This window comes from Pleurodeles waltl, chromosome 5 (genome assembly GCF_031143425.1).
Source record: "Pleurodeles waltl isolate 20211129_DDA chromosome 5, aPleWal1.hap1.20221129, whole genome shotgun sequence".
Classification (NCBI taxonomy): Eukaryota; Metazoa; Chordata; class Amphibia; order Caudata; family Salamandridae; genus Pleurodeles; species Pleurodeles waltl.
In genome coordinates, this window is record NC_090444.1 from 1,837,809,038 (window position 1) to 1,837,823,424 (window position 14,387).

The following is a 14,387-nucleotide window of genomic DNA, read 5'->3' on the forward strand; positions in this document are numbered from 1 at the left end:
TAAGCTGCACCGAGGTCGCCACCAGCCGACCGAGCCCCTGGCCTCAGAGTACACGTGCTCTCCTGCACACTTACCCTTCCTCTTTTTGCTTGGTGCTTCCCCTGCTGCAGCTGGGAATTACCAGTAACCTCCACTGCTGGTAATCTGCGTCGGGCAGATTGAGGAACCCGATATCAGGTCACAGTGCCTAGGGACACAGGCCATTCTTGTGGTCTGGCGCGTAGCATGGACACCTTGGTGTATTCTGCTGTACACTGCCCATGGGCACTCCATGCTCCCGGCTTGGGGCACAGAATAGGTGCATTGTCCTCAGCTTGGCTTGGCATTCCTCGTGATACCACCTGCTGCTACTGTTCCAGCTTCTTCCAAGTGCCAAAAACCACTCTCTCGCATCTCTCATGCCACATGCCATTGAGAAAGATGAAGTAAACTGCTGCTCCTGGCCTGTGTACTCATTATGTACTTCACTTTCCTTCAGTGAGCGCTAGGGATTTTTGCTCTGTGTCCAATGTGCCTTTTCCATTTTCAATATATTGGAGTGGACCCATCACAATTTAGTCTGGCAATCTCCCTTGAATGGAGTTGTCAAATTTGTTGGAACCATAGTACACGTATGTGGGGATATAGAATTAACTTAAGTAATGTATGTTTTTGGCCATTGGAGAGTAGGTAAACCTCTCCCATCTAGAGAATTTACATTATCTTCTATTAAATAAGGCAATCAATGTAATGATGTTTCCATAATTCTGACAGTTTATTAAATGTGTGCACTCACCGTTAGGTATGTGCAAACCTAATGTCTACTTTGATTATTTTATTAGGTGGGGTTGCTTGGAATACAGATGCTGTGGACACATGATTCAGAAGAAGCCCTAAACAATGCAAAGGATGATAGAAAAGTCATGTCCACAACTAATCAAAAGTTTCTAGACATTTTAAATACAATGATTAGCCAGACAACGCACAACCTTTCAAAGTTTGAAAGAATCAAGTTTGAGACATTGGTTACAATTCATGTCCATCAACGAGATATCTTTGATGATTTGGTAAATACATACTCTTTGTTTAACTTTGTATTGTTTATGTTACTCTAATGCATAATAATTGTGTTTTGCTACTACTATTTTAAATATTCTGTGCCTTATAAACTGTCAAGCCACTACTCATATGGAAAAAATCTAAGGCAATTAGGCAATCTTCGTGAAAAAGTAGTGCAGTTGTCCCTAGAACCACGGGCTACAATTATTATTGTAAGCTCACCAATGTACTAAATAACCTTCCCTTTAGGCACTGACTTTCAGGGGAGAGGAAGGATGAACAGACAAGGCTTACTACTAAAGGATGGTTATGTGGTTGGAAGTTCATTTCAGTTTTATTGAACAATAACTTAGCTATCCAGGCAATGTTGTACCGTTTTGTAAAAGAGTCAACACTTTAAGTATAGGGGTGCAGTAATAGGGTGGCATAGAGCACTATACTATGTAGCTCTTTCCAAGTGCCTGTAACACTTAGCAGCATCTTTCATGATTACATTTTATCTTCAAACATAAAACTTTGGGCTTGTCTGCAAGGGTCTTGAAAAAGGGGAACGAGTTGTAAGCAGAGGTTTTTTTTGTCAGGAGGATGCATGTTTCTGTAGCATTTACATTACTAGCGTCTTTTAATTGCACTGTGATGATTAAGGCTGCATGCGTGGATCTCACGGCATGCCAGCCTAGATGCTATAAAGCAATCACTCACTTGGCAGTGTCATGGCTGCAGCTGGAGAACAAGCATTTGCAATGCAATAGGTCTTGCATTTGTGAGAGTTAGAGGTATTGCCATTGGAAATGACAATGGCCCTCATTACAACCCTGGTGGTCGGTGATAAAGCTGCAGTAATACCGTCAAACAGGCCGGCGCTAACAAAAATGAAATTATGACCAAGGCGGAAACCTCTCAGACAGACAGCCACTTTAACACACCGACCGCCACGGCGGTGGCAACAAGCACCACGGCGATAACCGCCAACAGCCAGACAGAAGACAATGTACCACCCACTGCATTATGATCGTCCAATCCGCCAGCTTTTCTGGGGCACTACCAACGACATCAAAAGCACAGCGGAAACAGAACACAGAAGTCAAAGGACTCACCTCTGGAGACACAGGGAACAACCACAACGCCATGGAGTCCGAGTTGCACATATTTCCCATGCTCGTCTACCTTTGCCTGCATTACGAACACCAACTTCGGCAAAGACGACCACGGTGAGTACTGCCGCCTAGCACACAAGGGAGGGGGAAGGAAAAAGAGAGTGACACACACACGCAACACCCCCATCCCCAACACCATACACACAACCAGATGCAGTAACATTACATATCCACCATGTACCCCCAGGAATAATGCAAGGACAAAATGATTGGAAGAAAGTGAGTGCAATACGATTAAAATTAAAGAACATGAATAAGTGCATTCAATTACAAACGCGTATACATATCTACAAATGGAGGGACACTGCCCAGTCCTCAATGTCCGTGGGCCACAGGGCCACAACACATAGGCCAAGGCCCCACCTCACTCCTGCAACAACACGGAGAGAACACTGCAGGGACATCAGGTCGAAAATACTCAGGCACCTCGGGGGACGGGAAATGGGGGGGCATCTCAGCCGGAAGTTGGTACAACACCACTGGTCTTGGAGGGGGCTTCATACCCTGTGCGAAGTCCTGGGGATTGCAAGGCCACAGTCTCTCAAGTGGGTGGTGTAGGAAAGTACCACCTTGCCTGGCATGTTACCCCCATTTTTATATGTATGTAAGTTTGTCTTTGCCTGTCTCACTGGGATCCTGCTAGCCAGGACCCCAGTGCTCATAGTTTGTGGCCTGGATGTGTGTACCTGTGTAGTGACTAACTGTGTCACTGAGGCTCTGCTAACCAGAACCTCAGTGCTTATGCTCTCTCTGCCTTTACATTTGTCACTATAGGCTAGTGACCACTTTTACTCATTTCAATTGGCACACTGTATAGGAAAGTACCATCTTGCCTGGCATGTTACCCCCATATTTCACTGTATATATGTTGTTTTAGTCTATGTGTCACTGGGACCCTGCCAGACAGGGCCCCAGTGCTCATAAGTATGTGCCCTGTATGTGTTCCCTGTGTGATGCCTAATTGTCTCACTGAGGCTCTGCTAACCAGAACCTCAGTGGTTATGCTCTCTCTGATTTCCAAATTTGTCACTAACAGGCTAGTGACTAAATTTACCAATTTACATTGGCATATTGGTACACCCATATAATTCCCTAGTATATGGTACTGAGGTACCCAGGGTATTGGGGTTCCAGGAGATCCCTATGGGCTGCAGCATTTCTTTTGCCACCCATAGGGAGCTCTGACAATTCTTACACAGGCCTGCCAGTGCAGCCTGAGTGAAATAATGTCCACGTTATTTCACAGCCATTTACCACTGCACTTAAGTAACTTATAAGTCACCTATTTGTCTAACCTTCACCTGGTGAAGGTTGGGTGCAAAGTTACTTAGTGTGAGGGCACCCTGGCACTAGCCAAGGTGCCCCCATATCGTTCAGGGCAAATTCCCCGGACTTTGTGAGTGCGGGGACACCATTACACGCGTGCACTGTACATAGGTCACTACCTATGTACAGCGTCACAATGGTAACTCCGAACATGGCCAAGTAACATGTCTAAGATCATGGAATTGTCACCCCAATGCCATTCTGGCATTGGGGGGACAATTCCATGATCCCCAGGGTCTCCAGCACAGAACCCGGGTACTGCCAAACTGCCTTTCCGGGGTCTCCACTGCAGCTGCTGCTGCTGCCAACCCCTCAGACAGGTTTCTGCCCTCCTGGGGTCCAGGCAGCCCTGGCCCAGGAAGGCAGAACAAAGGACTTCCTCTGAGAGAGGGTGTAACACCCTCTCCTTTTGTAAATAGGTGTCAAGGTCGGGGAGGAGTAGCCTCCCCCACCCTCTGGAAATGCTTTGATGGGCACAGATGGTGTCCATCTCTGCATAAGCCAGTCTACACCGGTTCAGGGATCCCCCAGCCCTGATCTGGTGCGAAACTGGACAAAGGAAAGGGGAGTGACCACTCCCCTGACCTGCACCTCCCAGGGGAGGTGCCCAGAGCTCCTCCTGTGTGTCCCAGACCTCTACCATCTTGGAAACAGAGGTGTTTGTAGCACACTGGACTACTCTGAGTGGTCAGTGCCAGCAGGTGATGTCAGAGGCTCCTTCTGATAGGCTCTTACCTCTCTTGGTAGCCAATCCTCCTTCCTAGGTAGCCAAACCTCCTTTTCTGGCTATTTAGGGTCTCTGCTTTGGAGATCTCACCGGATAACGAATGCAAGAGCTCACCAGAGTTCCTCTGCATCTACCTCTTAACCTTCTGACAAAGGATCGACCGCTGACTGCTCAGGACGCCTGCAAAACCGCAACAAAGTAGCAAGACGACTACTAGCAACCTTGTATCGCTTCATCCTGACGGCTTTCTCGACTGTTTACAGGTGGTGCATGCTCTGGGGGTAGTCTGTCTCCTCTCTGCACCAGGAGCTCTGAAGAAATCTCCTGTGGGTCGGCGGAATCTTCCCCCTACAACCGCAGGCACCAAAGAACTGCATCACCGGTCCTCTGGGTCTCCTCTCAGCACGACGAGCGAGGTCCCCTGAACTCAGCAACTCTGTCCAAGTGACTCCCACAGTCCAGGATTTCCTTCGTGCACAGCCAAGCCTGGAAGCCCGACACTCTAACCTGCAGTGCACAACCTTCTGAGTTGTCCCCCGGCGTCGTGGGACTCCCTTTTGTGACTTCGGGTGGACTCCGGTTCACTTTTCTTCTAAGTGCCTGTTCAGGTACTTCTGCGGGTGCTGCCTGCTTCTGTGAGGGCTCCCTACGTTGATGGGCGTCCCCTCTGTCTCCTCATCCAAGTGGCGACATCCTGGACCCTCCTGGGCCACAGCAGCATCCAGAAACCCTAACCGCGACCCTTGCAGCTAGCAAGGCTTGTTTGCGGTCTTTCTGTGTGGGAACACCTCTGCAAGCTTCTTCACGACGTGGGACATCCATCCTCCAAAGGGGAAATTCCTAGTACTCTTCGTTCTTGCAGAACACCAAGCTTCTTCCAACAGGTGGCAGCTTCCTTGCACCCTCAGCTGGCATTTCTTGGGCTCCTGCCCACTCTCGACACTGTTGCGACTCTTGGACTTGGTCCGGAAATCAATTGCTGGTGTTTGTTCTCCTTGCAGAATCCCCCTATCACGACTTCTGTGCTCCCTGGGGCTAGTAGGTGCACTTTACACCCACTTTTCAGGGTCTTGGGGTGGGCTATTTTTCTAACCCTCACTGGTTTCTTACAGTCCCAGCGACCCTCTACAAGCTCACATAGGTTTGGGGGTCATTCGTGGTTCGCATTCCACTTTTGGAGTATATGGTTTGTGTTACCCCTATACCTTTGTGCTCCTATTCCAATCTATTGTAACTTTACATTGCTTGCATTACTTCCTTTTGCTATTACTGCATAATGTTGGTATTGTGTACATATATCTTGTGTATATTTGGCATCCTCATACTGAGGGTACTCACTGAGATACTTTTGGCATATTGTCATTGTAGGAGGCTGGACTGGCTTGTAGTGAGTACCAAGGGGTACTTGCACCTTGCACCAGGCCCAGTTATCCCTTATTAGTGTATAGGGTGTCTAGCAGCTTAGGCTGATAGATAATGGTAGCTTAGCAGAGCAGCTTAGGCTGAACTAGGAGACGTGTGAAGCTACTACAGTACCACTTAGTGTCATATGCACAATATCATAAGAAAACACAATACACAGTTATACTAAAAATAAAGGTACTTTATTTTTATGACAATATGCCAAAGTATCTTAGAGTGTACCCTCAGTGAGAGGATAGGAAATATACACAAGATATATATACACAATAGCAAAAATATGCAGTATAGTCTTAGAAAACAGTGCAAACAATGTATAGTTACAATAGGATGCAATGGGAACACATAGGGATAGGGGCAACACAAACCATATACTCCAAAAGTGGAATGCGAACCATGAATGGACCCCAAACCTATGTGACCTTGTAGAGGGTCGCTGGGACTATTAGAAAATAGTGAGAGTTAGAAAAATAACCCTCCCCAAGACCCTGAAAAGTGAGAGCAAAGTGCACTAAAGTTCCCCTAAGGACAAAGAAGTCGTGTTAGAGGAATAATGCAGGAAAGACACAAACCAACAATGCAACAACGATGGATTTCCAATCTAGGGTACCTGTGGAAAAAGGGGACCAACTCCAAAAGTCACAAGCAAGTCGGAGATGGGCATATGCCCAGGAAATGCCAGCTGTGGATACAAAGAAGCTTCTACTGGGCAGAAGAAGCAGAGGTTTCTGCAGGAACGAAAAGGGCTAGAGACTTCCCCTTTGGTGAACAGATCCCTCTCACCGTGGAGAGTCGTGCAAAAGTGTTTTTCCGCCGAAAAAACGCCAACAAGCCTTGCTAGCTGCAAATCGTGCGGTTAGCGTTTTTGGATGCTGCTGTGGCCCAGGAGGGACCAGGAGGTCGCAAATTGGACCAGGAGGTAGAGGGGACGTCGAGCAAGACAAGGAGCCCTCTTAGCAGCAGGTGGCACCCGGAGAAGTGCCAGAAACAGGCACTACGAGGATGCGTGAAACGGTGCTCACCCGACGTCGCACAAAGGAGTCCCACATCGCCGGAGACCAACTTAGAAAGTCGTGCAATGCAGGTTAGAGTGCCGTGGACCCAGGCTTGGCTGTGCACAAAGGATTTCCGCCGGAAGTGCACAGGGGCTGGAGTAGCTGCAAAAGTCGCGATTCCCAGCAATGCAGTCTAGCGAGGTGAGGCAAGGACTTACCTCCACCAAACTTGGAATGAAGAGTCCCTGGACTGTGGGGGTCACTTGGACAGAGTTGCTGGATTCGAGGGACCTCGCTCGTCGTGCTGAGAGGAGACCCAAGGGACCGGTAATGCAGCTTTTTGGTGCCTGGGGTTGCAGGGGGACGATTCCGTCGACCCACGGGAGATTTCTTCGGAGCTTCTAGTGCAGAGAGGAGGCAGAAAACCCCCACAGCATGCACCACCAGGAAAACAGTCGAGAAGGCGGCAGGATCAGCGTTACAGAGTTGCAGTAGTCGTCTTTGCTACTATGTTGCAGGTTTGCAGGCTTCCAGCGCGGTCAGCAATCGATTCCTTGGCAGAAGGTGAAGAGAGAGATGCAGAGGAACTCGGATGAGCTCTTGCATTCGTTATCTAAGGAATCCCAAGAGACAGAGACCCTAAATAGCCAGAAAAGAGGGTTTGGCTACCTAGGAGAGAGGATAGGCTAGCAACACCTGAAGGAGCCTATCACAAGGAGTCTCTGACGTCACCTGGTGGCACTGGCCACTCAGAGCAGTCCAGTGTGCCAGCAGCACCTCTGTTTCCAAGATGGCAGAGGTCTGGAGCACACTGGAGGAGCTCTGGGCACCTCCCAGGGGAGGTACAGGTCAGGGGAGTGGTCACTCCCCTTTCCTTTGTCCAGTTTCGCGCCAGAGCAGGGCTAAGGGGTCCCTGAACCGGTGTAGACTGGCTTATGCAGAAATGGGCACCAACTGTGCCCATGAAAGCATTTCCAGAGGCTGGGGGAGGCTACTCCTCCCCTGCCTTCACACCATTTTCCAAAGGGAGAGGGTGTAACACCCTCTCTCAGAGGAAGTCCTTTGTTCTGCCATCCTGGGCCAGGCCTGGCTGGACCCCAGGAGGGCAGATGCCTGTCTGAGGGGTTGGCAGCAGCAGCAGCTGCAGTGAAACCCCGGGAAAGGCAGTTTGGCAGTCCCAGGGTCTGTGCTACAGACCACTGGGATCATGGGATTGTGCCAACTATGCCAGGATGGTATAGAGGGGGCAATTCCATGATCATAGACATATTACATGGCCATGTTCGGAGTTACCATGTGAAGCTACATATAGGTAGTGACCTATATGTAGTGCACGCGTGTAATGGTGTCCCCGCACTCACAAAGTCCGGGGAATTGGCCCTGAACAATGTGGGGGCACCTTGGCTAGTGCCAGGATGCCCTCACACTAAGTAACCTAGCACCCAACCTTTACCAGGTAAAGGTTAGACATATAGGTGACTTATAAGTTACTTAAGTGCAGTGTAAAATGGCTGTGAAATAACGTGGACGTTATTTCACTCAGGCTGCAGTGGCAGGCCTGTGTAAGAATTGTCAGAGCTCCCTATGGGTGGCAAAAGAAATGCTGCAGCCCATAGGGATCTCCTGGAACCCCAATACCCTGGGTACCTGAGTACCATATACTAGGGAATTATAAAGGTGTTCCAGTAAGCCAATGTAAATTGGTAAAATTGGTCACTAGCCTGTTAGTGACAATTTGAAAGTAATGAGAGAGCATAACCACTGAGGTTCTGGTTAGCAGAGCATCAGTGAGACAGTTAGGCATCACACAGGGAACACATACCTATAGGTCACAAACTTATGAGCACTGGGGTCCTGACTAGCAGGGTCCCAGTGACACATAACAAACATACTGAAAACATAGGGTTTTCACTATGAACACTGGGCCCTGACAAGCAGGATACCAGTGAGACAGTGAAAACACCCTGACATACACTCACAAACAGGCCCAAAGTGGGGGTAACAAGGCTAGAAAGAGGCTACTTTCTCACACAACCCCCCCCCCAAACGAAGGACAATAAGGCTAACCTTGGCGAGTTGAGACTTTATTGTCTAAGTGGTGATAAGTAGAGAGTAGCTCTGCAATAGACTGGTTACTCCCTTTATCATCCACTATATGGTTACTTCCCTGTGGGGATGTAAACCACCCTGTTTGAAGTTTTTTAGCTAAGCAACAATGTGAAGATGTATTTTCAGAGTTTCTATCAGTAAGTTTTAGTTTAGAGCAGTGGGAATTGTCCACTGAACCTATTTGTAGTGATGGAAATGCCAGACAGGGATGCTGTCTCAGAAAAGCCATAGCTGGGAAAAAACTTTGTCCATATGGCTGGAAGAGAGAACAGGGATGCTGTTTCTCTTGGGTTGGAGCAGGGCAGGGATGCTGTCCTATGAGCTCCACACTAGGGCAGGGATGCTGTCCTAAGTGTTGTGAGGCAGTGCAGAGTTTCTGCACTAAAGTTTCTCTGGGAGGGTTAGAGGGATGCTCCATGTTAACTAAAATGGTGCTCTTTTTGTCACCAATGTTAGTTATCCCACAGAGAGGTACTTCTACCTCAGGGAGTACAGCTTTGCCAGCTGATGATTCCCTTGGAAAAGGTGCCACCCCAGGAGAGGTTTCTCCCACCACAGGAATGGTACCCTGAATGGCAGGGTGGTTAGGGGATACTGTGATACCCTTTTTACCTGTTGATGGAGAGGGATCCTGAGTTTTCAGGCCTTCTCTCCTTTGCTTTTTCATTTCAGTAGAAATGAGAGGGAACAATTCCTCTGGGATGCCCAGCATGGCTGCATGGGCATAAAACTCTACATCAGCCCAACCTGAGGCCTCTAGGTCATTACCTAAGAGACAGTCTACAGGTAAGCTAGGTGATACCACCACCTGCTTAGGGCCAGTAACTCCACCCCAACTAAACTGAATTATAGCTAAGGGAAGAAACTTAGTGGAGTTATGGACATCAATAATTTTATACTGTTGTCCAATGATGTGTTGTTCAGGAGGCACTAGGTTTTCAGTCACCAAAGTGATACTGGCACCTGTGTCCCTGTAGGCCAAGGCCTCAACACCATTTATTGAAACTGTCTGCCTGTACTTATCCATTGTAAGGGGACAAGCAGCCAGTGTGGCAAGGCCAATGCCACTAGGTGTGACAGAAACTGTCTTGGGACTGACTACCCCAGTTTCTATGATGGACCCATAAGTGAACCCAACTACACCCTTTGCTTGACTGTTGCCAGCAGTCCCACCACTAGTACCACTACTGCTAGGGGCACTAGAGCTTGATGTATTAGTGGTGGTAGGCTCAGGGGGTTTACCTGGACAGGACTTATCCCCTTGCCTATGGCCTCTGTTTTTACACACAAAGCACCAAGGCTTTTTAATGTGTGCAGGTTGAGAAGAAGAGGAAGAATTTGTTTTATCCCCACCCCCTGAAGAGTGTTTAAGATTTGAAGTGGGATCTTTGGTTTTACCCTTATCCCCATGCTTATCTTGAGATTTTTCACCATCTTTCTTCTTATTGCCATCTTTGTCACCCCCTGTATGAACTTTTCTGTTCACCCTTGTTCTGACCCATTTGTCTGCCTTCTTTCCCAATTCTTGGGGAGAGGTCAGATCAGAGTCTACCAGGTACTGGTGCAACAAATCAGACACACAATTATTAAGAATATGCTCTCTCAGGATCAAGTTATACAGGCTGTCATAATCAGTAACTTTACTGCCATGTAACCACCCCTCCAAGGCCTTCACTGAATGGTCAATGAAATCAACCCAGTCTTGTGAAGACTCATTTTTGGTCTCTCTGAACTTTATCCTGTATTGTTCAGTGGTTAAGCCATAACCATCCAGGAGGGCATTCTTAAGAACTTTGCAATCATTAGCTTCATTTTCTTTTACAGTAAGGAGCCTATCCCTACCTTTTCCACTAAATGATAGCCATAGGATAGCAGCCCACTGCCTTTGAGGGACATCCTGTACAGCACAGGCCCTCTCAAGTGCAGCAAACCACTTGTTAATGTCATCCCCCTCCTTATAAGGGGGAACTATCTTGTGCAGATTCCTGGAATCATGCTCTTTTGCAGGATGACTATGGGGAATACTGCTGCTGCCACCATGGGTTTCTAAACCCAGTTTCTGTCTCTCCTTCTCTACTTCTAAGGTCTGTCTCTCCAAATCCAGCTGTTGCTTCTTGAGCTTCAGTCTGGTTTGTTCCACTCTCAATCTATTGAGCTCCCTTTCTAACAATCTGTCATCAGGGTGGGTGGGAGGGACATGTCTTGAAACAGAAGTATGGTGAGAATGGACAGAAGGAGACCTGTCCCTTACAGAGGGCACCCTAACAGCTTGGCTAACAGAAACATCAGTACCACTGTGGTGAGAATAAATGCTTTTGCTATGATGTGAGACAACACTATTTGTATGGTGTGGCTCTCCATCATTACCAACTATGCTAGACTGTCTAGTAATGGGCAGGTGTAGGAGGCTGGACTGGCTTGTAGTGAGTACCAAGGAGTACTTGCACCTTGCACCAGGCCCAGTTATCCCTTATTAGTGTATAGGGTGTCTAGCAGCTTAGGCTGATAGATAATGGTAGCTTAGCAGAGCAGCTTAGGCTGAACTAGGAGACGTGTGAAGCTACTACAGTACCACTTAGTGTCATATGCACAATATCATAAGAAAACACAATACACAGTTATACTAAAAATAAAGGTACTTTATTTTTATGACAATATGCCAAAGTATCTTAGAGTGTACCCTCAGTGAGAGGATAGGAAATATACACAAGATATATATACACAATAGCAAAAATATGCAGTATAGTCTTAGAAAACAGTGCAAACAATGTATAGTTACAATAGGATGCAATGGGAACACATAGGGATAGGGGCAACACAAACCATATACTCCAAAAGTGGAATGCGAACCACGAATGGACCCCAAACCTATGTGACCTTGTAGAGGGTCGCTGGGACTATTAGAAAATAGTGAGAGTTAGAAAAATAACCCTCCCCAAGACCCTGAAAAGTGAGTGCAAAGTGCACTAAAGTTCCCCTAAGGACAAAGTAGTCGTGTTAGAGGAATAATGCAGGAAAGACACAAACCAGCAATGCAACAACTGTGGATTTCCAATCTAGGGTACCTGTGGAACAAGGGGACCAAGTCCAAAAGTCACAAGCAAGTCGGAGATGGGCAGATGCCCAGGAAATGCCAGCTGCGGGTGCAAAGAAGCTTCGACTGGACAGAAGAAGCTGAGGTTTCTGCAGGAACGAAAAGGACTAGAGACTTCCCCTTTGGTGGACGGATCCCGCTCGCCGTGGAGAGTCGTGCAGAAGTGTTTTTCCGCCGAAAGAACGCCAACAAGCCTTGCTAGCTGCAAATCGTGTGTTTGGCGTTTTTGGACGCTGCTGGGGCCCAGGAGGGACCAGGAGGTCGCAAATTGGACCTGAAGAGAGAGGGGACGTCGATCAAGACAAAGAGCTCTAACTGAAGCAGGTAGCACCCGGAGAAGTGCCAGAAAAAGGCACTACAAGGATGCATGAAACGGTGCTCGCCGAAGTTGCACAAAGGAGTCCCACGTCGCCGGAGACCAACTTAGAAAGTCGTGCAATGCAGGTTAGAGTGCCGTGGACCCAGGCTTGGCTGTGCACAAAGGATTTCTGCCGGAAGTGCACAGGGGCCGGAGTAGCTGCAAAGTCGCGGTTCCCAGCAATGCAGCCCAGCAAGGTGAGGCAAGGACTTACCTCCACCAAACTTGGACTGAAGAGTCACTGGACTGTGGGGGTCACTTGGACAGAGTTGCTGGATTCGAGGGACCTCGCTCGTCGTGCTGAGAGGAGACCCAAGGGACCGGTAATGCAGCTTTTTGGTGCCTGCGGTTGCAGGGGGAAGATTCCGTCGACCCACGGGAGATTTCTTCGGAGCTTCTGGTGCAGAGAGGAGGCAGACTACCCCCACAGCATGCACAAGCAGGAAACCAGTCGAGAAGGCGGCAGGATCAGCGTTACAGAGTTGCAGTAGTCGTCTTTGCTACTATGTTGCAGGGTTGCAGGCTTCCAGCGCGGTCAGCGGTCGATTCCTTATCAGAAGGTGAAGAGAGAGATGCAGAGGAACTCGGCTGAGCTCATGCATTCGTTATCTGAAGTTTCCCCAGAGACAGAGACCCTAAATAGCCAGAAAAGAGGGTTTGGCTACTTAGGAGAGAGGATAGGCTACTAACACCTGAAGGAGCCTATCAGCAGGAGTCTCTGACGTCACCTGGTGGCACTGGCCACTCAGAGCAGTCCAGTGTGCCAGCAGCACCTCTGTTTCCAAGATGGCAGAGGTCTGGAGCACACTGGAGGAGCTCTGGACACCTCCCAGGGGAGGTGCAGGTCAGGGGAGTGGTCACTCCCCTTTCCTTTGTCCAGTTTCGCGCCACAGCAGGGGCTAAGGGGTCCCTGAACCGGTGTAGACTGGCTTATGCAGAATTGAGCACATCTGTGCCCAACAAAGCATTTCCAGAGGCTGGGGGAGGCTACTCCTCCCCTGCCTTCACACCATTTTCCAAAGGGAGAGGGTGTCACACCATCTCTCAGAGGAAGTTCTTTGTTCTGCCTTCCTGGGCCAGGCCTGGCTGGACCCCAGGAGGGCAGATGCCTGTCTGAGGGGTTGGCAGCAGCAGCAGCTGCAGTGAAACCCCAGGAAGGGCAGTTTGGCAGTACCAGGGTCTGTGCTACAGACCACTGGGATCATGGGATTGTGCCAACTATGCCAGGATGGCATAGAGGGGGCAATTCCATGATCATAGACATGTTACATGGCCATATTCGGAGTTACCATTGTGAAGCTACATATAGGTAGTGACCTATATGTAGTGCACGCGTGTAATGGTGTCCCCGCACTCACAAAGTTCAGGGAATTGGCTCTGAACAATGTGGGGGCACCTTGGCTAGTGCCAGGGTGCCCTCACACTAAGTAACTTTGCACCTAACCTTTACCAGGTAAAGGTTGGACATATAGGTGACTTATAAGTTACTTAAGTGCAGTGTAAAATGGCTGTGAAATAACGTGGATGTTATTTCACTCAGGCTGCAGTGGCAGGCCTGTGTAAGAATCGTCAGAGCTCCCTATGGGTGGCAAAAGAAATGCTGCAGGCCATAGGGATCTCCTGGAACCCCAATACCCTGGGTACCTTAGTACCATATACTAGGGAATTATAAGGGTGTTCCAGTAAGCCAATGTGAATTGGTAAAATTGGTCACTAGCCTGTTAGTGACAATTTAAAAGTAATGAGAGAGCATAACCACTGAGGTTCTGGTTAGCAGAGCCTCAGTGAGACAGTTAGGCACCACACAGGGAACACATACATGCACACCTATGAGCACTGGGGCCCTGTGTGACAGGGTCCCAGTGACACATACATATAGGCCACAACCTTATGAGCACTGGGGTCCTGACTAGCAGGGTCCCAGTGACACATAACAAACATACTGAAAACATAGTGTTTTCACTATGAGCACTGGGGCCTAGCCATCAGGATCCCAGTGAGACAGTGAAAACAGTGACAAACATCCTGACATACACTCACAAACAGGCCAAAAGTGGGGGTAACAAGGCTAGAAAGAGGCTACTTTCTCACACAACCCCCCCCCAAACGAAGGACAATAAGGCTAACCTTGGCCAGTTGAGACTTTATTGTCTAAGTGGTGATA

At 48.5% G+C, this 14,387-nt stretch overlaps 1 protein-coding gene across 1 annotated transcript in view; it reads left to right on the top strand.

The window, feature by feature from the left end:
• The window catches only part of DNAH8 (dynein axonemal heavy chain 8), a 9,979,189-nt gene that overhangs the window by 5,917,688 nt on the left and 4,047,114 nt on the right, over positions 1-14,387 (top strand). The window contains exon 46 of the mRNA XM_069236651.1: positions 822-1,046. Within this exon, the coding sequence (XP_069092752.1) occupies positions 822-1,046 (225 nt within the window). The remainder of the gene's footprint in view (positions 1-821; positions 1,047-14,387) is intronic.